The sequence below is a fragment of the Chlamydotis macqueenii genome, chromosome 12 (genome assembly GCF_036417535.1).
Source record: "Chlamydotis macqueenii isolate bChlMac1 chromosome 12, bChlMac1.mat, whole genome shotgun sequence".
In the NCBI taxonomy this organism is placed as follows: Eukaryota; Metazoa; Chordata; class Aves; order Otidiformes; family Otididae; genus Chlamydotis; species Chlamydotis macqueenii.
The window spans coordinates 21,305,262-21,330,436 of record NC_141567.1 but is presented as its reverse complement, the minus strand read 5'-3'; the positions used below and the strand labels follow the sequence as shown (position 1 = coordinate 21,330,436).

General features: G+C 41.0%; 1 protein-coding gene across 2 annotated transcripts in view; it reads right to left on the bottom strand.

The window, feature by feature from the left end:
• The window catches only part of THSD4 (thrombospondin type 1 domain containing 4), a 300,054-nt gene that overhangs the window by 251,714 nt on the left and 23,165 nt on the right, over positions 1-25,175 (bottom strand). For both annotated transcript variants that reach the window (XM_086757274.1, XM_086757275.1), the window contains exons 3-4: positions 22,559-22,628; positions 5,224-5,666 (exon numbers count right to left, since the gene is read on the bottom strand). In XM_086757274.1, the coding sequence (XP_086613400.1) occupies positions 5,224-5,666; positions 22,559-22,628 (513 nt within the window). The remainder of the gene's footprint in view (positions 1-5,223; positions 5,667-22,558; positions 22,629-25,175) is intronic.

The window sequence follows — 25,175 nt, the reverse complement described above, 5'->3', positions numbered from 1 at the left end:
ATGAGCATTAAAACTATGCTGGGCGTGTTTGACCTGAACTTTTCAACTGCTAGAAAACACAGTGTAACCAACTATACCTAAAAAGTGCATCTTCTGTAGGAAAATGGATTACGTCACAGGCGTGATTCTTCTGTCATTTCTGTATTATATTGGGGCAAAAACATCTTCTGACAGAGTAGAATTAATCAATAAGGTCACTAAGTAAATTGCCTCTTGGGAACAGTTTTAATCAATTGGATTAATATAAGGATACATTTTCCATCCTCAGAGATCATCACTAATACCCTAGACCAGCATAGTTGCAATACTCCCAGTACAATAACTTACTATGTTGGTTTTTGCTGGTCTCCCAGCAAGCACTACATAACCTCATTTATGTCATTTTCAACACTGAGACAGGATTCCAGAACTTGAACACAAATACTACAGTCCTCTTCTTTTTTATTAGCTGAATAATGCCTCCGATCCCAGGAAATTTAGTTACAAGTCTACACGTTGTTCCCCTTGGCTGTTGGCAGGTAAAACTGCAGAAATCCAACTCAAGGCACCACATAACTCTGTTGAGACGCATTACAACTGTGATGAGAGTTTTGTTGGGTTTCTGCCCCTTACTGACCGGGCAGTAACTCATGGGTAAACTGCACTGTCTCACCTCTGCCTGAACGCTAGTAGCGTTCTCACTTCCCCTCCCTCCTCCAGTCAACCCACTCCACAAAGGGCTGAACTGTTCAGCAGTTAAGATTAAGAAAGCTTCTCAAGTGGCTTGCAATTACAGAATCATGTTAGGTTTTTATTTTGGGTAATACCATTCAAAGCATGCTCACAGTAGCATAATAAAAATTGATACTAATTAGGTAACAATAAGTGAGACCTAGAGCATATCAAGGGGATTAATAACCAGATGAGAGGTGGGACGGCACAAAGTCAACCTGAGGTCACAACCACCCCAGCTAGGTATTTGTTTTGCCAGGAAATCTCTCACGTGATCTTTATTGCTATTAGAACCTGTTTGGAATTTTATTCAGAAGGAAAATAAACATCTGTCTCATATGGCTTTAAATCCCCCAAGTGCTACCAAAATGAATTCATTGATTACTACTGCTGCTCTTAGATTTTTCTGGAAAATGTATCCTCTGAAAAGGATGGAGTTCTTCTCCATCCTGCACACACACCAACCCCCAGTAAGCTTTTATAACCATACTGGGTTTGGAGTAAAATGCATCACATTTTCATTCCATTCGAGAAATAATGAAAGAAGGCAGGGCTAAGTACTTGAGCTGGGTTTCCTTCCAAATCTTAAGAAAAGCAAACCCCCATGCCAATAAATATAAAGCCTCAGAACTTGAGAAAACAATACCTTCTTGAACCTGAAGGTCCAGCAATCGCACATTTGTCCACTTCTACAAAACTGGAACTGACTAGAACAGGTCACAAAAATTACATCAGAGCATGCAGGTAATGATGGTTAAATAGGCTGGGGAAATAACAACCGACTTGGCCCTTGAAAGGTTAATTGTGGACCTGCCAAGTGAGCGACCTACATTTGCCTGGCCAAAGCATCTGTGACAGGGGGCAAAAGAAATACTTTCAGAAAGGAAATTCTGTTTTGACATCAAATGATACATTCTTCCTTTCCATCGCTCACAGGGCTAGAAATGCAAACTGACCCTATCCAGGGTACAAAGCGGCACAGCAGACTTTCACGTCAGCTCTTGGCAGCAGAATAAAGACCACAGAGCTATAGCCGTGTGAGAAGTGGATGATTTCTGGATTATTTCCTCAGTGCAAATCTTTCCTCTCATTCCTCTTCCAGATACAAAAAGAGCTTTAGGGAAGCCCTTTCCTTATTAACATAGTTCTTTAAACTTGCACTATTTATGAAGCCTGCTTTACTTATGTCATTATTCTGGTGATAAACATCATTTTTTCTTTCTGCTCCTAAGAACCAGATACCAACATCGAGCTTACAGAAGGGGACACAGAAGTTTCGCCGCTCTACCATGAAAGCCCAGTTGCAGAGAAAGTGAAGGTGGCAGCTGTAAGAATCCTAACACTCAGCGTGTGTGTGTAAAATTGCGGGTTTGTCTTCTCCATCACCAAAACAGAGAACTGGAAACGCAACATTTAAGAAGTCCTAAAACCTAGTCCATGAATGGTATTTCCTTCCAAGATACGTTTTCTTTCTTAAAGCACTTGATCCTTTTGCATGCCCTTATTACATTTCCATATGTGCCTCTCTATAAAGATGTCTAAGTGCTTTGATATTTTCCACTATCTCCTCTTGCTGTTTGTTCTTATTGTATGGTATACTCCACGCATTTTACCTAGAGGAAATAAAACCAAGGCTGTGCTAAAGGGAACTCAGCTCTAAAAAGCTGAGAAGAGCTCCCTTCCTTTGCCAGTGGACAACCCAGAGAACCATCAGCTTGCTTTTTGTGTTTCCATCCTCATTGCAGTGACTGACTATAACCCCAGTGACTATAAGGCAGAGAACTTTTCCACTTGTTGCTAAATGATACAAACATATTTCACTGCTCTGAAGGACTGCTATTGCTGTCAAACCATATTTGCCTTGGAAGCCATCCAATTCCAGCTTACCGGGCTATCAAACGTGAGCTTATCTCAGCCACAAATGTCCACTCCTCTTTTATTGTTTTACGGAAGTCTATATAAAAGCTGTAATTTTAGCAAAGTCCAGTACGGTAAATAGAAATATTCCAAAAAGTTTTCAGTCACTGTACTCATTGTGAAAACACAGATGTTCTTTTTTCATAGCCTGACACCAATTTCCAACATCACTCATTTAGTGAACACTGAACACTGTTCTACAGTACAAAAACCACGTCTAGAGTAACTTACACTTTGAAATCCATTTCCATCTATCTAATAGGGCTAGTAATCTCCTTTGTAAAGATGGCTGGATTTCATAAATTAAGAAAACAGCTAGGTTTGTCATTCTAATAATTTCATTTTCAAATAACGTTTTTTGTTCTCATTCTGTTTTTACAGTCACCACCAAAGAATCTGAAAGTTATGCAATAAAACAGGCTTTAAAGCCACCAGGGACCCTCCTAACACAAGATGGAAATAACTTATTATGCAAATAAGATTAAAACCCTGACCTTGGATCCACAGGCTTCTGCCAAGGGGCAGTGTGCGTGCGGGTGGAAAAATCAGCTGTGGTACAGAAGCTTGCACTGTGCTTAGGAAAGTAGAACACTTCCAAAAGCAAAGGCCTCCATCATAGAGGAAAGTGGAGACACAAGGGACTTAGGACCGTTTTAACGTTTGATATGGCAAGGCATTTATTAGGAGATAACACAGCCTCACTTCTGCACACTGTCAATACTGTTTTCTGCCCACTATCCTCTCCTGTTCCAGCCGTAACTGCAGCGGTTGTTCCTGAGTGTCCCAGTCTCTCCCGGCCTGCAGCGGCCAGCGCAGCAGCGGGACAGCCCGCAGGGAGGGAAGCAGCCTGGCAGCAGCTCTGCTCCAGAGGCCGGCCAGCTGGGATTCCCTGGGACACCCAGGGTGCCAAGGGCCTGGAGCTAACGGGCGCTGAATGACTTTGCACTGAGGGTTCAAGGCCAGGCTTCCAGTAGCAGTAATAGCCCAGCTACGTGCCGCAACCTCTATCTGCCACGCTGTGCAGCTGAGAACAGCGGTGCATTGTACTACATGATTAAGCAGGAAAACAGGAACAAGAAAATACAACTTTTGTCTCAATGCAGTCATGTTAACACTGCTATTAAAAGCCTGCCTCTGGCATGCTCTGAATTTTTAAACGATCTTCAGTGCAATACTGAAGTTACACTCGATAGGACTAGGCTGTCCATCCGCACGGGTCTGAAAGAAAGACAAAGCAGCGGGTAAAGCAAATGGCCAACACCTCGGAAGATGAACGTCTGAACAACCCGCTTTTTGAAATTCAGGCTTCGCTGAGACAAGCAGGAGGCTAACAGGTTAATTTATATTTTCAAATATTCTTTTGGACAGAGAGTTTCTTGCAGGGGCTGAGGATGTCTTTATCACCAGCAACAGAGAGTCCTACTGTCTCGTTCCAGTCAGGCTGGAACACTGCCTCAAGGTAACATTCTTGGTTTTGTTTGGGTCAGCAAGATGTCTTTAACGAGGGAATTACAGCTGACTGCTTCACCTAAGAATCTTAAAGAAGCAGATGATAGGAAGGAGGTGTTTGGGGGGTTCGGGGAAGGGGGGGTGTCTTTTTTTTTGTTTAGTTTTGGGTTTTCTGTTAACTACCCCAAAAATATCTGTCCATATATCTCCTAAAAGACAACTCCGAGAGAAAGAACCAGACAACTCCCACCTGCTGGAATACATATTCTCAGGAAAGACAGACAGAATAGAGACATTTCAGGAGCACTCCCTCCCAGGAGATCTCCATGCCTGTTCTCCTCAGTTTCCAAACTGGAAACACATCTATTTCCTTTACATACATGTATAAAAATTCTGATAGATTGGTATCTAAGAAGAGAAAAAAGTTTCTCCAGAAACTGAAGAATTACTTGGAATTAATTTTAACAGCACGGTTCCACTCAGCCCTAAAGACTGAACAGCTAATATTATGGACCTGATACAAACATATACATTCTGCGTATTTAACAACCACATTTTTTAGTTTCATCAAGCAGGAAATATTGCTAAAAGAGGTGTAGAAAACAAAAAATGGAAAAGAGAAAACAAAAGCCCATAAACAGAAGCTCTCTGAAAAATACAAAACAAACATAGAGTCTTGAGTAGGAAGAAAAGTGCACAGATAGTTGGCCATTCTTTACAAAAAAAAAAAACGTTTGATGAATCTTTTTTTCATCCAATTAAAGTCAGAACGGCTGTTGAAGGTAAGAATGCAATTACAGAGCTGTTACTTGTTCTGATTTTTATTATTACGGTGAAGATGGAAATGTCAAATGAGAGTGTAGCAGAAAAATATCTCAGTAAATCATAAGAGATTCCCATCTTAAAGGGAAATAAGATAATCTGGCTAGTACAACTGCAGAATAATTTTATCTGTCCTTGGGTATTACCATATAAGTAGTCAACAGGGAGGATGGGCTTCCACAGAAGATGACAAACATTGTAAAACTCAGTCTCAATCTTTAATAACTTTTTCGCAACTATTGAAAAATGTCAACTCTAATCTGACATGTCGTTCTTCAGACACATCATTCATCACAAGAATAAAATGTGTGCACAGACACATACCTCTTCTCCGGGTTAGCGTTCTGCCTCTGGGACTGAGAATGCCTGCTGCCTCGTAACGCTCCTCTGCTCAGATAGCTGTTGTTATGGCCTTCGGAAGAAGCAGAGGCTCGAAGGCCAGCCCAAAGCTGCTCCTCATTCCTGTGAAGTGGCACAGATGTACGGATGGCAGAAATGATGTGGCCAGGATAAGCAGTCAGCGAGTCCTCGCGGTGGCGGGAATTCTGATGAGCAAGAGTTCTCTCTGAGGCCGGGTACTGCCGCCCCGGCCTTCGGTAGCCCCTTTCGCGGTAGTAGGCGGGGAGGCAGGGCCGCGTTTGCTCCATCACGCCGCCGCTGCAGCTCCTGGAGCAGGCAGACCAGGGGCCCCAACTGCCCCACATGCCTGGGATTCCTGCGCCGCTATCCTCAGATGCATCTCTCTGCTCTTCTATCCTCTGGGGAACCTGTAGACACAACAGATTGACTCAGGAACAAGAATTCACGCTGTAATACAAGGAGAGCACTGATACCCCTTTTAAGCCATTCACTCTGCAGTCGCAAGTGAAGCTGAACAACACCAGAAGGAACTTGTTTTATTCATTCCCTGTCAAACAGCTGCCTATCCTGCCAGGATGGGAGGTCTCGTATAGCCATCAACCATTCAGATCACAAGTATTTTTGGGCTATCTGGATAGGAATAGATTTTCTTTAGTTCTCAGCAATGGAAAACACTGTGTGATGCAAAGCTTGGAAATGTAGAGATTGAAAACTGTTATAATATCAGCAAAGTCAGGAGGTAAGGCCATTTTGGGGGACAAAATGTGGTTGACACTGTCTGCTCTCTTCCACTCTGATGCCTTAACAATGGAGATCACTAGTGGTTGCAATAATACCTCAGGAACTCCCACTTAAGGTGGAACATTTTAAGAAAGCAATAACGTAGGAGGACAGGCTGATTTCCAACCAGCCAAAAACACTTCAATAGTTAACTCTTAGATTACTACTTTTCCACCACACCCCATATTAATGCTTCAAGGAAAAGAGCCATTCAAGATGATTCATCCAATGCTCCACTCACAGAAATCCCCATCAAATTCAACAAGACAGAACAAAGTGTTTGGTCTTGGCTGTGCAATGCCACTTAGCCCATACTCACCATTCAGCAGGACAGGGAAAACGAAACAAAAACCCCAAAGAGAGAGAGTTTTTCTCTTGAAGGAAGCTAGAAAGGATTGGGAAGGGCAGGGACTGCTACAGTAAGGAGAGAACTCCTCAAGCTGTGGCTAAATATTTAAATACGCTGACCTTGTGGTTGGCAAGGTATCAGCACAGCCTAGAAGTTACAACCACCCATCCTCATCTCCCTGTGGACTTGTGCCCCGAGCTTTACCCAGGCCTGGAGCTAGATATAGTCAGGATTTTTCCGTGTTTCACGCTGGGCAGTGTGCTCAACTCCGTTGCACAGAATCAGATCCATTTTCATTAAACACATAGCTTTTCTATTGCTTCCCTTGTCCATCTGGCTGAATCACAAGTTTTCAATGCAGGCTACCAATGTCTGATTCTCACAATTATTAATATGCAGAACATTCTTTTAAATTAGGATCTTTTAATAGTTTATTTATATTCTGAATAACCTTTGTACCAACAAGCACACAAGACTATAATTTCAACTAGGGGACAAAAAAGGCACTGTCCACAAACAAATGCTTGCCATACCTCTCCAGCCCTATTCGGGCGTGTAGCTACCTCAAAACGAGCTTTGGAAAGCCATCTGTGTCTGCCTGTATGTCACTTCTCCCCCCTTCAAAGCACCATCTCCTAAACACATAACTGCCATTAATAATTTTGCCTCAAACATTATTGTACAATAGCAAAAGATTAACATCTACGTATTTTGCCTCTAGTCACAGATAACCTGCGCGGTCACTGAGGGAACTGCAAGCCGCCTACGCCAGAGAGCACACATCACAGATCAGCGAGCTATAAACACGGCAGGCTTTGCAGGAATGTGGTTTGCAAACATGGGTTGGATACACCATTACAACAGGAAAAGCCAAGCCAGTGCGGGGTTTGTGGTGCTGCTGTGCAACAGTCAGTTGCCGTCTGCATAATCTGAAACATCTCCCCGTTCTGAGGTTGCTCTCACACTTTCATCACCAGCCACAGGAAACACTGCATTTAATTATAACGTGTGAATAATAAAAAGCATCTGCATTACTGCGGTACGTTACTCACTTCTCCAGTGTTATCTGAAAGCAGGAGCAGATGTCCCTGTATTTAACATGTCCTTTTTCTGTGGGTACCTCATTTGGCATCAGCCTTTTAAATCCAAGAGCCTGTACAACCTAATACTGCGTAACATCAAAATTACGAATAACACGCCAGAAGGTCTCCGTTTCTGGCCGTTACATTTGCTTTTGTACCCGGTAACAGAACACCACTGGCTCACCACTTGACCAACTAAACAAGCCATTCCTCAGTATGTGATTTTTCCAGTCACTATTCACTGTTATACACACATACACCACATATGAATGTAGCTCTGCTACAGATGTAAAATTACAATGGCTACACAGAGACACTCTTCTGGCCTCAGCTCAGTTTGCAGTAAAATTTACTGATTAGAAAACTAATACTCCTTTGTTATCAGACAAGTCAGGTTTCATTTGTCTGGACTATTTCTTAACCATTTCTATGATGGTTCAGTACATCTTTACCTTAAAAACTAATGATGCTCACGCAGGCAACAACCAAAACCTATTATTCTGCAAGCAACTCAGGTCACCACTAACATGAGAGGTATTTGATTACGCAGAAATAGAAACTGATATAATAGTGACAAGTGCTGGCCTGTTGCAGGGAGAACTTTCTGGCTGCCAAACTTCATCGCAGCAAGAATCGCTTCAGATAAAATGATACTTGAACTGACTGAGGGCAATGTAATTTCACATTCCTTAATCTTCACAGTAAAAGGGTTCTAGACGTAGCACAAGAAGATTTAATCTAGCGAGCTAAATATGAACATAATAATAGAACTAACCAAATGGAACAATATAATGTCTTGTACAAATTCATCAATATTACTGAGTTGTAAGACGACAAACTTCTGAAATGGGGCTTTTCAGTAGCGGTACAGGTTATGCTTTTTTATTTTTAATTAAGGTCTGTTTTCTTTGTGAAAGACAAAGGCTAGAGATGAATCTGTAGAGAAGATGAAATGTGATTAATGGCATCATCTCCTCAGTGAAACCTACCACAAAAGACTGAATAAACTGAAGCTTCTTAGCTTAAGGAATGGAAAGCGTAGGGGGCAATAACGAGTCTTTCAAACGGTTTACATAAATAAATACAAAGAGCTGTTCGTTTTCTCTTTGCAGCAAATTGTTCTCCCTGTCTGTAGCCAAAACAAGTAACAGTGGATTTAAATTTAATCAGAGGTGATCCTGTTTAGCTAGCAGAAAAAACTACTTAGTGGGAAGACAAACAAAGGATGGGAACAAATCGCCTGAGGAGATTCCGGCACCAGGCAGGCGGACACGGAACCTCTCCCAGACACAACTAAGGTACAACGGACCCTTCCCGGGGCAGAGGAGCTGAACCACGGGGCTCACAGGTCACTTCCCAGCCTTTGGTCCTTGATTTCCAAGCTGCTTCTGAGCCAGTAAGGCCCTAGTATACAGGCAAGAAATCCCAGGTAGCGACGGGAGACAGCTGAAGTGTTCCAGAAGGTCTCAGAACCACCACACATTGAGAGATCCCTGACGCTAGGTCTCTCCTCCTCTCCCTTTAGAAACCACCCATCAAACAGCACACTTTCTACAGGGAAGAGTTTAAGCCTGCACTGGGGAACAAGTAAAATGCATACTGGATTTTCCTTGCCAAGTTAAGTCATGAAACTAATTTCTTTAATAGAATCACGCAGTCTGCAAAAAGGAGAGATCAACCAACGCATTTAATCTGCTTCCCCATAGCTCATGATCGATTCATTCTCTAGGTGACCTAGTAACAGCAATTCTGACTATAAATGCACCATCAAAAAGACTTCTATCTACTGCAAGTTAATCAGCAACCAAATATTTTGCTCTACAAACTGAATCTATTTTCCCCCTTAATTTCACGCTGTAATTCCCACCCTTTCTTTCTTTCCTATACATTTTTCAGTTACTTGGCAGGACACAGTTTGTGCATGGCAGCAATTCATTTCACTAGGTACAGCTGTATAGAAAACAACGTAAAGAAAAGCAAGACCAGCTTTCAGGTGTGCGAGTGCTTGCAGTTTCTACATCTGCACTAACTCCCACCGAGTTGCTACCAAAGATTCTTTAAATCAGAAGTTTTCCTCATAATGACTGTTATGCACCAGAGATCTTCCAATCTGTCGCCTTTCTAATAGTGAGTGGGAACCGGATGGAGGCTGGATTTTCAGAGTGGTAGTGCAGGGTCACTCTTCCCTCGGTACACACCAGCACTCTGCACCCTTCGGTTCCTTTCCCCCAGCTCTCTTGTACTTTGCTAGTTTGCTACTTTTGTAAACAGGAGCTGCGTTACATTCAGGTTTTATTCTCAGAGTCGTCTTTTCCAAAGTAGGCAGAGTTTCTAAAATAGTTTGTTGGCTTGTTTGTTTTTTTTTTTCAAAAAAATTATTCAGAATAAATATATGAGGTCAGTGTGTAAAAAGTACACAAAGACTAAAACTTCAGAAAGAAAGTACTTTATTTACCTAAATAAACCTAGCTGAACTCAAAACCAACAAAAGGCCAGAAAAACATCCTTATTTTAAGCAGTCATAAATGATCTGATTTAATCAGAACCTGTTAGAAGCTCAGAACTTCTCAATATCAGGATCATTCATTTAGAAATAATAAAAGAGAAAAACATCAGTGCCAGCCCTAAGTCTGTTTCAGGCACAGTTAAGTAGATAAGAGAATTTCCCAAAATCTTAACTAAAATACCACTGTGGGCAGGCAGTCTATGGAATAATGTAATTTCCTTTTTTTTTTTTTTTTAATCTTTCTAAGAAGTACTAAGAATCTGTCTGTTTCTTGGAGGTTTAGTTTTTTTCCTCCTTGTTTCTTTGGGTTTTGTTTGTTTAGAAACTGGTTTGTTGTACAAGATCTGTAAAATAATATTTGTGATTTAACTGACTGGTTTTGAACACCAGAGCAAGCTAATACACTTATTAAGACAGTAGAAGTCGACACAGAAAGGAGTGAGATATTTATCCACATGGCAGACAAGAAAACAAATTATAATTCCTCTGTTTTCCTTCATATTCCCCAGGTCCATGCAACATGCATCATATTTGCTTCCTTGGGTTAATTAATCAAGTTAAGACAGACAATTTAAAATGTGTCACCACACATGTGTGGAGTGTATAACTCCCATGGACTTTAATTCTGGATTCCATGCAGAACTAAACAAATGCACAGGGAATATTTAAGTCCATGGAATTTAATCCTAAATGCAGAACTAAAAAAATCCATAACTAGCATTCAACACTATCATGTACTGTAAAGGAACTACAGAGCAATTAAGTTTGCTTGATTTAAAATATTCCACACAGACATTTTACTTCTTTTCAATGCAACAGGCATACGGATGTCGATTACACAGTTACAAAAACTCTGTATATCATGGGTAATAAACTGAAAGAAACTGACAGCAGAATACTTTAGAACAGTGTGTCTCTTGCTTCCTTAATTACATCCACTATTTTTTATGTTCTGAAAAAAAAAAATCTAACTTTATATTCTTTACTTGCTTACTTACAAATTTTAAGGATATCAGAATTTTAAAGTTACCCTATAGAATTTTAACATGTTTACTAGCTTTTAGGCAGACTAGTTCTCCATTAAATCACTGCCCCATGCAACAGTTGTCACCCTGTAGCTTTAGACTTATGACAAACATTGAGTCTCTCCTCACTTTCACTGCGTTACAACCTTAGATCTTACTGAACTAAACATGCTCCCAGTAGGTTGACACAGATTGCATTTCAAATAGAAAAATAGTTTATCTTGAATTCATATAATTCAGCAATCACTCTGATCCTGAATCAAAAATTCCAGCAAAAACTAGGAATGGACAAACTGCCGAATTACAGTGCAAGTTTCTAGTATCACCTCCGTCAGAATTTAGAAATAAGATTTGCATCTCAGGATTTCAGCAGCAGTTGTTGAAACTATACCATGCAAGAATGTCCCTGAAGAGAAAATATCACTGGAACTGAACGCCACCAGTATTTCAGATGTAACTCGTTGTGCTTGAAGACAATGGCTGACAATGCGCTGCCAAACACTGACTTTAAATACTCTAGGATACTTCAGCCTATTAAACTTTAGCTTACATACAAATTAACTGGTCAGAAAAGTAGGGGAAAAGTAGATAAATCAGAGGCCCATTGAACTATGTTTCTCTCTGTGTGGAAGCACCAGGACACATTCAGAGACAGCCACTGACCCTCTGCTTCCAGCTAATCAGTCATTTAAGGGCTTCCTTAAGCTAACCACCGTATTCAAATTGCTTTTCATACCCGCTACTGGACTTAATCTCCATGAATACAATTAATCCCTTTTTAAGCATATTTCTAATCTTGGCTTCCAGAAGATTGTGCGTTGTACATTGAAAAAGTTCTTCTTTTCCTCTGGCTAAACATGCAACCCGACCATTTCACTGTCTTCTCCAAATTTTTCATTGTGATAAATGAAGAATGATCATTCCGTATTGTCCTTCACCATACCATGATATTTGATTTGAATTCACCAGTATAATCCAATTCTGAGATCTCTCTCTGAAATCAGCACTCCTAATCTGTTCAGGCAACTGGCCAGAGCTCGAACTGTCCTCACTCTCAGCACCTTTTCCACTCCTGCACTTCGGCATGGCTGTGCAATGCTGCATACAGTACTGCAAATATGAATTAATAATGGGCTTTCACGGTAATAATGACTTGGTGACAGTATATAACTTCTAACCAGCTAGGTAATGAAGCAAGCTGCTATAGCCGCAGCCAACGCCACTAAGTATTTTGCAGATAGTGAGCAGGTTAGAGCAGTTCAAATTCAAAAGTGGAAAGGGACACAAGACAATGGCAAGCTTTACACCTGGATATACCTAAACCAAATTAGACATTTTTTGTTTTTTCCAATTTCAGTTTAGATAGAATAATGTTATACTTCATAGATTTAACTTCTAACATGTTATCCAGTAATTCTTTCTCCTAGTTAAGTGCCCTGAATTTAAATGGATTCATGAAAAATTTAACTACATCATATTCCTAGTTATACATCGGAAAGGGATGCGGCAGGCCTGAATGTATGTTTTGCAAAGCTTTACAGTATTACTTTCACACAACAGCAAAGAAACAGCATCCAGAAGAACATTTTAACACCTGCTCAGAAAAATGCTACCAGTGGTATCCACTCAGTAAACTCACATCCGTGTGCTGGATGCAAAGCGGAATTAACAGAAGCCAGCAAGCTATTTTTTATTTTATACTACTACTGTCCCATTTTTTTTTATTTTAAACTACTACTCTTGCTTCCCAGAGCAAAGAGACCTTATCCTGTCAATATTCCTCAATACCCTTCAAGGCTTCAGGCATTTTTTCACTGTCCCTTCCATGGTCCTCCTTCTCGTTACGCCACAGATGATAACCCACGCCATGACACCAAACTGTCACCGTCATTATTACAGGAGTGTCAAGGCACTGCGAAAGCATCACCTCTTCTTATTTATGCCACTACCCCAGGGTTGCAACTCCTTCATTTTATAGTTCTGACTGCTGGAAGATTTTCCTAGGGTACAGCCTGTCATGAAAGATGTGCACGCAGCCTGAGTGAGGATTTAAAAAGCCAGTGTAAGTGTTATACCAGTATAATAGCCAATGTAATTTTAAAAGTTTATAACATATTTGGGATGAGTACAGTCTTCTTCATGAACATTCACCATCTTATTGATCAGTGATCGATCCCACAAAGTAAGAGCTAGTCTTTGCCCTCTTAAAATTCCAGGAGTGTAAGAACAAAAGCAGGCAGATTCACAGAAACTAGAACTGAACTGCAGTTCAGAGCAGAGGATGCCAAATTCTGAATAAGCTGAGGAGATTATAGTTCAGTTTTAGAACCTGTTCAAGTGTAACATTATCGTATTTCCCTGCCAGTAAACACATCTATGGAACTGGTTTAATTCTTTCACCAGTCTAAGCATCTTAAAGGAATATTCCTCCAGTATTAGCTCAGCTGATCTCCAATAAAGGCCATACCTATGTAGCCACAACAATTTCCCGCAGAAAGTCTTTACAGTCCATTTTATGGACATTCATTTGCAACAACCATATTTTTTATGCCTCTTACAAGAAACATGTGGAACACTGGTGGTTTGATAAAACGCAACCTACCAAAAAGCCCCTAAATTTGCAGATAACAGCTTCTCAGATCTCCCAAGGCTAGCAGAAAAAGGCAGCAGAGGCCAAACAAAATATCATGACACAACGTGTACATGTCTGCCTGGTTAGTATGCTCTGCTATTTTAATCCTTCAGTGCATTTTGGAAGCCTTTAATCAGAGATGTAGTAAACGGTTTGAATTTTACAGTACATGGTAAGTGTAAATATTACCAGCTTAAATGATTTGGGTTTCCGTTCATTGTATAAAAACTCTGTCTGAACATCTGTGTCTGTGAAGATTAAAGGGCTGAAAAGCCTGGAAATAGAAGACCTTTGTATTCACAAGTCACTGAAGGGAGTTACAATGCCTGGAAAGCTTAACTGCCCCTTCCACCACTTTGACCACATCTGAAGAAACTTTAACATTATTTAAATAGCCTAGAAAGTAAACAGCTCTGAAAAAAAGCTCAGAACAGGTTTTGTGCCAACAGAGCCTGAAGCTTCCTCCAAGTCTAGCTAATTTTTTTCACACCGAGACCACCTCCATGGTGCTCTGTCAGCCTAATGTTTTAAGGCAGAGGTTTTTTTCCATTTTTCTGTGAGACCAGTAAGTGCTTCCAAGTAAACAGAAGGGTCACTCCTGCCCTCACTTCTAGCAGTTCTGTTTAATCACTCCTTACCTGCAGTAGGACTGCTTCTGATTCACAGTAAGGTAAGGATGATAAGCATCATGCCCTCACTATGTCACAAGTTAGGCTTTATTTTAATGAACTATTTCCTCATCATTCATTACAACCTGTGACCTATGTCCCTCAGCTTGTACTATCCTCAGCCTTTTTTAGGTCAACCATCCTCAGCTGTGACAAAGCTGTTGCCATTCTATCCTATTTCGGAGAAAAACTCTTTGGGATCCACATGTGGTGGAAACATGGATTTTATTTATTCAGCAATTGACATAACACGTCTCAAGATCTCTCAGTGAGGCATCCACTCAACATTCTAGAAGCAGAGAGGACAAGCTGTCACAAAATAGAAAGCAACACTCCCTAATAGATGAACTCATCTGTAAATCCAAAAAGCTTCTCATCTTTATCATTGCTCTGATCCAAAGCCCAGGACAGAACCAGCATGCAATATTGCTCTGACGGAGGAGGAGAAACTTATCTACGACCTCCTAAGTTCACCTGCTCTGGAATTCAACTGGAACAAAGATCCTTTCATTTCTTCTAGAGAAATACAGAATGAGTTTTAAGCCACTCATGCTCTGAGATTAAAGAAGTCAGTATTTTTTAATTTTTTTTTGTAAAGTTATTCAGAGGTCCATGATAAAGCAGGTTAAAAATAACAAAACCGTCTGCTTTGAATTTTCAAAGAGTATATTTGCATAAAATACTGTGTCCTTATCCTGTCTCCCTCCCCCAAACAAAGAAGAATTTTATTTCCTAAGTATTTTAACAACATCAAGGACAAGGTAGGGTACTAGTAACAGTGCAGAGATAGCAAGAAAATCCTTTCAGCTGTTGTTCTAAATATTCTAAATATGTTGCGTTAAAAGGCTAATTTTAAAGAAAAAGTCTTGGCATGGATTAAATCATCTCTCCTGTTTCCTGAAGATCACTGTAACTAGAATAGCAACGTTGTTAGCTAGGAAGGCTCTATTTTACCAAAGTTTCAGTGAACACAGCAGCATGTGTATCTATACAGTTGAAGTCAACCAACTGTGTTGAAGGCAAGCAGATATACCAACCCATGGACAACTGCAAGAGGAATATGGACTACATTTCAGCTGGTGATGTTTTATGGAACAGATGTGTATGAAAAGACAATAATAATCAACAGCAGTTATCCTATAAACAAGAAAAACATGAGAAAGGAAAAAAAAAGTGTGACACCTGCAAACACTTGTTGCAAGGAACACGTCCACAGCAGCTGCAGGCAGATATGTGGTGCCTAAGCTGCTCTGGTGAAATTCAGCTCAGTGTAGGCAGCCCAGCAGGACAGAACCACAGTAACTCTGCAGCAGGGCTGCTGGCAAGAGCTGACTTCCAGCTCAGCAAGTCCTCACACTTATACCTTTCAGTCACTGCTGGCCTGAGGGCAGAGCTTCACCCCACCTGCGCTGCAAGGAAGAACACAGTCTGCTGTTACACACTTCTGCTTCTACGTAACGGGATATGCAAAAGTAAGACGGCGATAAGCTGTGGTGGACATCCCATGGCACTCCTGGTGTCTGGGACAAAAGCCAAGCTCAGATATTAACTACTTTGTGTAACTCCAATTTCCTCCAGTGTTTCAAGGATATTAGTAGACTTGCTTCATGCTTCACATTTTGCTCTATTATAGTTGCTCAGATGTATTAGGCAGCTGTATCCTTCTCAGTTAACAGAACAGTGGCTTTTATGGGGTGTAGTAGGGTAAAAGAATGGAAATTAAAAAACATTGTGATCATATTTATACACAGAGTTTCCTACAAGAATCCTAAAAACCAAATCATAGTCAGATTTAGTAACCAAATTCTTATCACTTGAAATATTACTCTTGAAGTTATCACCCTCTCTGTACACTCTCCCTCCACCTTCACTTACTCCATCACCCTTTTTCCACAACCCAGCAGAAGGAATCATTCCTAGCATCTTCAGCCCTTTGTGGTAGTGCAGCGTATTGAAGCAAGGAAGATTGCCAGGGAAAGCAAAGATGGAAAGAGAGAAAGATGAAAAGAAATCAGTGGCCTACTTCCTGAGTTTTTCAAAGACAGAGAAGAGCAAGACCAAAACTAGCCTCCTTGCTTTTGCCCTCAAAGCAGGTGGTCCAATTAATCTAAGCACACGCCAGAATTCCTTTAAGTCTTAGCATTTCATTTCACTTGTCACACATAAATGTTCCATTCCTAGAATAAACTTCAGGGAGGTACATGACTGGCCAGAAAAAAAGTCTATCCTACAGCAAACAAATGTGGATGTTAAGCAATTTTAAAACTCTAGATAAGGGCACGGGCGCAGGCAAGCGGGGGAGATGCCGTATTTTTAATCATCTTATCCTGAAGCAAAGGGAAAGCACATAGATCCTCATGGTCAATCCACAGTGACAGATTAGTTTGTTTAAAAGAAATTCTGATAAGCTCCTAATTCAATTTCATGTATTCTGCCAATGCAATCAACACAGTGCTATTATGTGGTGGATTTAAGGGAAAAAGGAAAACAGAGGGAACTGAGAAATTACTCCTTCTAGAGGTAAGGAAAACTTCTGTGTCTACTGAAAAGAAACAAAAAAAAATACCAACCCCTATGCCCTCACCTCAAACTAAACCAGAAAAACTCACTGTCTCCAAAAACCAGTATACTTCAGATAGGAAAGCTGCTAGAGATTCCCTTTTATAAACAGAACTGTCATCTGGATAATGATGGGTTTTAGCCATTACAGCGCACTGCTACTCAAGCTACATTTCCACAAGTAACTGAACTGCTCTAACAGCTCACCATGATCAAAGGGATTTTGGCCACCTTTCCCCTCCTCCTGCTCCTCTCTTTTCCTTCAGCTTCTGCTCCTGATCCTGTTCCTTATTTCTCCTGATTTAGCAGCGATAACCCTTCAACAACCATGTTTGAATTCAACACAAGAGAGAGGGGGTGGGGAAAAAAAAACACAGAAAAAAACACCACCACACATCTGAAAGTATATTCATCTCCAAATTTTGTGGGGAGTACAGTCACATATACCTGATACATAGCTGCTTTTCATAGTGCGACTCTGTGTCTAACAGCAAGAGATAACACCCAGTTTATTTCTTCTTTAATTTAGAGGCAGCATAAATAAACAACACTATGCCCAAACAGGCTCAAAATTCTTCAACATTGTAGTGCCCCAATGAAATGCTTGTAAAAATAAACCCTGACACTTCTTCCATACATTGAAAATCAGTTTGTTAATATCCTGCACCTCCACTAAAGTCAATACTCATCTACAACTGAGTGACAAAAAAGAGACGCGTAAATTCAAAGCGACTCCTTTGCTTCAATGTTCCTATTCAATGCCACAACAGAAGCAAGATGTTACAGCAATATTTGCATCAGAAATGCTACTGGGACAAACTTTACTACTATTTACATTATCAATTTTACTAAAATAAACAAGGCACAAATATAACTACAGCTTACTTTCTTAACAGAGCAACATACGAAGAATTAAAAATCCGCCTAGGAATGATTTCTGAAAAATTGGGAATACAGACTTCCGTGGTTTTCTGGGAGAAGGACTGTTATGTTTCAAAGTTTAACCTTCTGTTTATTACAGCATGACACTTATCAAACAAGGTTAAATAATATTTATTCAATAAAATAAGCATAGGAGAGAACAGAGAGCTCGACCGCATGATGAGCAGCAGGAGGGCTGTTCATATGTCCAGTACTGACGGACAAGAAAAGCTAATTGTTCAAATATTAAGAAAGATTTCAGTTTAATCAGTTTCAGTCAGCTTGGCTGATTTTTAAACACAAGGGCAATTATTTGGTTTCACAGAACATTTCTTCCTTTTCTGATAAAATTAATGAATATTTTGGCCTTATGGAGTATTACACTTGGTATTTCAAAATTACATACAATGGATGATGAATAAGTAAGTTAGACCATCAAAAAAAGCAGCCTCCAAGAAGCTACTGACCAACAGTACAACTCATGTCTTCAGCAAGAAACCGTAAGTCTTTTACACAGAAATTTTTATTTCTATCTAATGAACATAGCACGTTTAATGTATTTGTATTACTGTCCAAACCTGTGTTATTTACAGAGACAAGATTAACGGAGCGCTACCATAAGCTCAGATATAGGAATATGTAAAGAATGTCTTTCTGAAACTAGAAATTCTCTATTTGTCAATTCTGACTTTGTATGACAGACGAGCTTCCAAGATTATAAAAGCAGAAAACATTGCCCAGTCAGATGTTTTCTCCCAAAAAAGTACCATCTTACTAGCTATCGTTCAAAACATTTGTACTTCAATAACCAAGCTGCAGTTTCCCCAGAGTAACAAAAGAAGCGGAACTGAAATGGAATAGCATGACATTTAGTGTGGGGAGGAGGATGGTGGGAGGTGCTCCTGAAAGCAGAAGAGTTATGGAATAAACCGCAAATGAGAAAAAAATTACAAACATTCCCATTTAGGACAGTTATCTTCACAAGTCTTAATTCCACTATCTGCACTTCCTTACTCTGGAAGTGGTTTGGCTCCTTCTACCTAACAGTCCCCAGGCTGTCATGCTAGAAACTGAATTTTGTGTGTGCATCTGAGGAAAGCAACCTGCTGAGCTCTCATCCACAAAATCCGGAAGAGCAAATTGCCCTTAAACTTTTTTTTTTTAAATTGCTGCTTGGTAAAATAAACCTTTTTCGCATTACAGTCCTAAACATATGCCACTAAGTCAAGAGTAGCTAAATGGTCCTTTAAGTAGTTCTAACATACTGAAGCTAAATAAAAAATCTTACAAGAGTTACGAAACTACAAACAGATTTTTGTTCAAAAGTCTAGATTATGTCAGCCTCTCTGAAACTAATACGACTTTAAACATGGATTCCAAAGAAAGCAAAAAACAAAAGACGAAAATCTAGCAAAATTTTAAAATAAACAGAAAATAGTACTTCCTGATGTTTTTAAGTGTTCTCAAGTCCTGACAAACCCAGATCTCAGCTGAACTGTGGCTGTCCAGATGCACTTACAACTGGATTTCCAGCAACTGCTTCAGAGATTGTCCTGGGTTTTACTTCATTTTCCCCAAAGTTTTAGTGTAACAGACTATCTGGAAATATTTTAATGAATTACTCGGCCAAACACCCAAGTCCAGTTCCCCGATTTTACTTCCCTGTGTATAGTTTCCAGAGCAAAAATAACTGTAGGCTGGGTGCACAAGGCAGAATCCAAACACTCCCCAACACCGCACGTTCAAGCATCGACCGTGCACACATGCTTAACTTTCAGCTGCAAAATAAACACACAATAAGGACTGGGGAATAAGCTAATGTTTCATGAGAATTCAGCTTCAGTTACTCAGATCCCACATACCGTACCCTCTGAGTGTGTACTTGAAAGCTACCAAACACCACTGCCTGACCCATCTAGTGGCCTTCTGCGATGGAGTGACTGCATGAGTGAGGAAGGGGAGAGCTGTGCATGTCACCTCTCTGGACTTCTGTAAGACCCCCACAACATCCATAGATTTGATAAGTGGACTGTTCAGTGGGTGAGGAGCTGATTGGATGGTCACATCCAGAGGGTAGTGGTCAACAGCTCCAATGTCCCAATGGAGACGGGTGACAAGAGGTGTCCCTCAGGGCCCTGGACTGGGACCAGTACTGTTTAACATCCTCATCAATGAAATAAACAGTGGGAACGATGGCACCGTCAGCAAATTTGCAGACGACACTTGACACATTTGAGGGATGGGATGCCATCCAGACGGACCTGGACAAGCTCAAGAAGTGGGACCATGTCAACCTCATGAGAGTCAAGAAAGCCATGTGGAAGATCCTGCACACGGGTTGGGGGATAATGAGGTTCAGAGCAGCCCTGCCAAGATGGACTTGAGGGTACTGCTGAATTAAAAGCTGGACATGAGCTGGCAATGTGCACTGGCAGCCCAGAAAGCCAACCACATCCTGGGCTGCATCACCAGCAGTGTGGCCAGCAGGTCGAGGGAGAGGATTCTGCCCCTCTACTCTGCTCTGGTGAGACTCCACACCTGGAGTACTGTGTCCAGTTCTAGAGCCACCAACATCAGAAGGACGTGGACCAGTTGGAGAGAGTCCAGAGGGGGCCACAAAGATGATCAGAGGGCTGGAGCACCTCTCCTGTGAGGACAGGCTGAGAGTTGGAGCCGTTCAGCCTGGAGAAGAGAAGGCGCCGGGGAGACCTTATAGTGGCCTTCCAGTGCCTAAAGGGGGCCTACAAGAAAGATGGGGAGACAGTCTTCAGCAGGGCCTGTTGTGACAGGATGAGGTGTAGTGGTTTTAAGCTAGAAGAGGGTAGATTCAGACTGGATATAAGGAAGAAATTTTTTCCAATGAGGGTAGTGAAGCACTGGCCCAGGGTGCCCAGAGAGGTGGTGGATGCCCCATCCCTAGAAACGTTCCAGGCCAGGTTGGCCAGGGCTCTGAGCAACCTGATCTGGTTGGAGACGTCCCTGTTCCTTACAGGGGGCTTGGATTGGATGGGCTTTAAAGGTCCCTTCCAACCCAAACTACTGTATGATTCTATGCCCACTTTTGTTACTCACTATATTGTTAAAATGGCATACTGTTCCTCAAATCCTACCCTCCTCCTCTCCCTGTAGTCCCGCAAACTGATCTTCTCTCACGTAGAAGAAACTCTGCCAAACAGCAGAGATCCATGCAGAGATCCACAGGAATGCTGGCTGCAGATGCCAGCAAACACATGTCCAGGTTACTGCATAGAAAGAACAGGAACAACTTCCAGAGCTACAAAGCTGAGAACTCACGCTCAGTTAGAAACACGTCTGACTTGGCCTTCAGAGCTACTAACAGTCCCTCTTGTGTGGAGCTGATAGGTGGGTGTCTGAAAAGTTTAATAAATACAGAGTTCCAGTCTAAACACAGCTTGGCATGAATAGAATCCTCTCCCATAGTGTAAGAGCTGAGAATGACAGCCCTGGAGCCTGCAAGGAATGGTCACTAGGAAACTTCTGCCTCTTGTTTTCAGTGAAAAGAACAGCCCCTTAGAGCCATGCCTCCAGTCCCTTTAACTAGTACAGAAGACGCTCCAGACCCACGGCATTTCTCATTCAACAGAAAACAAAGAATCTGATTTTATGAAAATTAATTCCGGAGCTTCACAGAATGAAGCAATTGTTTCTGTGACTTACTCTATTTTAGTTAGTAGATTTTTTTCCTCTAAGGCCCTTTGGAAGCTGGATTGCAGCATCTCTCCACTGTCAATGTTACAAAAGAATGTCTAATTAGACAGGGTACTGAAAACAGAGCAGCAGCATGACCAGCTCAACTGCACAACAAAACAGAAGAGATCTAAAATAGGGAAAATACAACGTTGTGCTCAGGTTTAGAATAGAGCACTTGGGCAGCATGAGAAATGCTGCAGACCAGACCACGCCAGTCTCAGACTACATCATTACTGACCTCATTTAACTTATCTTGCAATTGGGCTGCACAAGGAGCTGAACTTGACAGCTGTCTTCTTCAGGAACTATGACTATCCGACAGCTTCAGGTTTCTAGGCCATACCTATGGAGCTATTGTCCAAATAACTTTTTACCCTAAAGACAGTGGCATACACACATAAAAACTATTTTTAAAAATAGTTATTTGATATCTTTTGTAATTAATTGGTTGTGTTCGAATACCAATTAAGAGATGAGAACAACATTGATATAAGGTCACGGCCCATAAGGAGACAGAAGAGCACTCAAGGAGTCTCCCCTCAGGTCTCTGGTAGAGCCAGGAATACCTACATATCATTGCTGACAAACATTTATCCATCACATTCACAGAGACCTCCATCATGGAAATTCTAAACGTTATCCAGTTAATACGATATATTCTTCTTCATATCCTTCCCACGAGGAGTTTTTTCTAACATCAAACCTAAGTTTCCCTTGCCCCAGTTTAAATCCATTTCTTCTCACCTACTCCACTACAGACAGAAAGAATAGCCGCCTCTTCAGCACTCGTAAGTATTTGGAGATTACCTCTGCCTCCCCCACCGGTCTTCTGATCTTTAGACTAAACCACCTGAATTCATTCAGACTTTCCACAGAGGTAAGATTTTAAAACCTTTTGAGGATAATCACTGCTGCCCTCCATTTCTCTCCAAATTGTCCACTATTTTCCTGAAAAGCCACATTACTCCCAGAATTTTATTTAGATTGCATTGCTTTATGTATCTTACTCTAATATTCTCCACATTTACCTTTAAGTATACAAAATCTGAATATTTCGAATGCTTACCTTTCTGTGTTCAATTGAAGGCTGTGGGATGACAAACTGAAATCCCAGCACTGCTAGGGAACTGAGAAGTCTGAAAAAGCAAATAGGGAAACAGAAGATGTAATTACCACTAATACAAACCACATATCAACCACCTATTACACGGCTTCATGCTGCAAGAACTTACTTAGACACTGGAAAACCATTACTGACCAAAGCAGACTCACTAAACTGTACGAAATATCTTATGACATTCCTTCAAAGTAGGCAGTACCAGGTACATACATGTATTTGTCCAGCTCTAAAGCAAAAGCGCACCAACTAGAACTCACTGATAGTATGTCACATAACTTCATGTTTCAGTTGAAATATTTTTGGCAGCGCCTACTTTAACACCTCAGCATTTGGTGTCAAACTGACATACACCTTGCAAGTTTTCTGAAGTGCCAAGTAAGAATTCACTCATCTGCAGACTAAGTCTGGCTCCTCATTTTACAAATGAACACTCCATCTCCAGCACACAGGAAACATGCAAAGAATCACCATAATTTTGCAGAAAATCAGTTCTTCCCCAGCTGCCTAACACTTGTGGAAACTGCATAACATAAGGGCACAGAAGACATAAAGTAGCGGACACAGCTCACCAGAAACTCAGGATAAGCAGCCAAGCATCACCCCAGATCCCACATCTTCAATCTGAAAGGAGTCAAAATGGGAACCAAGCCCAAACAAACTTTGTTTTGTCAAGCTTCACCACCGTAATGACTCCTAGGAGTCCACTACAAGTTAGGCTCAGTTAGCTCGGTCTTTTGTTTGCTATAATTTGCACTGGGGACTGGTTTGCCACCTTCTAGCAAGCCCCTTCATCAGAAAACACAGAGAGGTACAAGAAGTAGGATTAAGATATCTTTATTTCCATCAGGAGTTTGACTTTCCAGTCCAGAAAGAGTATGCTTTGGACCCTCTATAAAGGGGAAAGCTGCTAATGATTTGCTGAATTTCAATGCAGAAGTAAAACTGATGGGTTTGGACACAAAATCCATCTGCAAACTAATGGACCAGACAAAATCCAGCTGTGCTTCCTACTCACAGCTCCTTCCTTTGCTCCCTACACAGCAACCCTCTGAATATTTCTCATTGCTTCAGAGAAGGCCTCCTAAACAGAAAAGTTGGGTTTTTTATACTAAGCATTTAATTGCCACCAATATAAATATTCTTCTACTAGGGAGAGTGTTTTTCTGGAGTTTGCTAACATACTGCAAAAGGAATCACTTGGTAAGTATTGATTGCACATGGCCCATTGTCACCTCATCACCATAGTCTGTGCCTCTCTCTCAAAGCAATAAACCATTCAAAGGCAAGAAAAAGTCACTACTTCCTTATTGCCACACCAATTCAGAAAAAGAACAACTAAAACACTTTAAAAGTCTGCTAGAAGGGGGCATTATATTTCACAAAGCTATCATTTGTGATAAAGCAAAATAGAGAGGAGGTGGCTGAAATCACAGCCGGCGTAAGGCACTGTAAAGAAACCACAGTAAGAGTCAAAACGTGCAGCTCAGAGCAAGGCCCAGTAACACAGCGGTGGATGGAAGCCAAAGCCATGAATGAAGAAACTGATTTGCCAATCACACCTGAAATCAAAGGCAGAAACAGAAACAGAACTCAGACCTCCAAACAACAAAATGACAGCATCAGGTCTGTCTGTAGCTGACCTGCGTATCCCTTTTTCGAGTGCTCAAGTGATCTAACTACTCTCAATGAAAACACGGCAAGCTGCTAAGCAGGCACAGCATAGTTTCTGACAGGCCCAGCCTACATCCTCTGCAAATTATAATCACCTTCCTTTTCAGATTCCTCTACCCACTCCCTGCTCTCTTACAGATTCTGCTCCTTATAATCCCTCAGAGCATGCAAAAGTTCTAACTTCGCATAAGGAAACAAATGCCTTCATCCTCAACAGGACAGGATTCTTCTGATCAGTCTGAAGGCCTACAGATTTCCATAGGTAAATTCTTCCAAAATCATGCACAACGCTGGGAGTTCTGAACTGAGCGAGAACCGTAATCTTCAAAGCAAATTACTTAACAGATTAAAGTTTTCCATTCTAAAATTCAAACTTGTAGTGTATGTGTGATTACTCTGTGCCAAGCTTTTCCTGGCCATTCTTTAATGAGGTTGCACTCGAATTACCATCTGTATGTACGTGCTTAAGGACAATGAAGCTAGTTTTTAAGTTGGCTTCTGTATCTGCAACTGGATCTCTCAGAAACAATGGTATCAACCTACTATTTCAAACACACAGGAAATCTGCCAGGAATACTTAAGCTATCCCGAGGTAAGCCTCTAGCTTCAAATCAGTGTGTGGCAATTTATTTTTTTTAATGTTATTTCCCTCAGTAGCTTGCTTTGGCTAACTTCTCCAGACTAGGCTTTTTTATTTGTCATGCTTGACTAACGTTAGGCTTCCCAAGCTACAAAAATAGGCTTCTCCAATTTCAGTGCATTTGTTTCAGGTATTCTTACTGTGCAGAAAAGCCAAAAAGAACATGTGCTCCTCAAGCCAAGGTAAAACTTTTCAACTGTACATGAACAGGTCAGGTACCAACTGCAGCTGACTGATGGGATGTTTAACTCA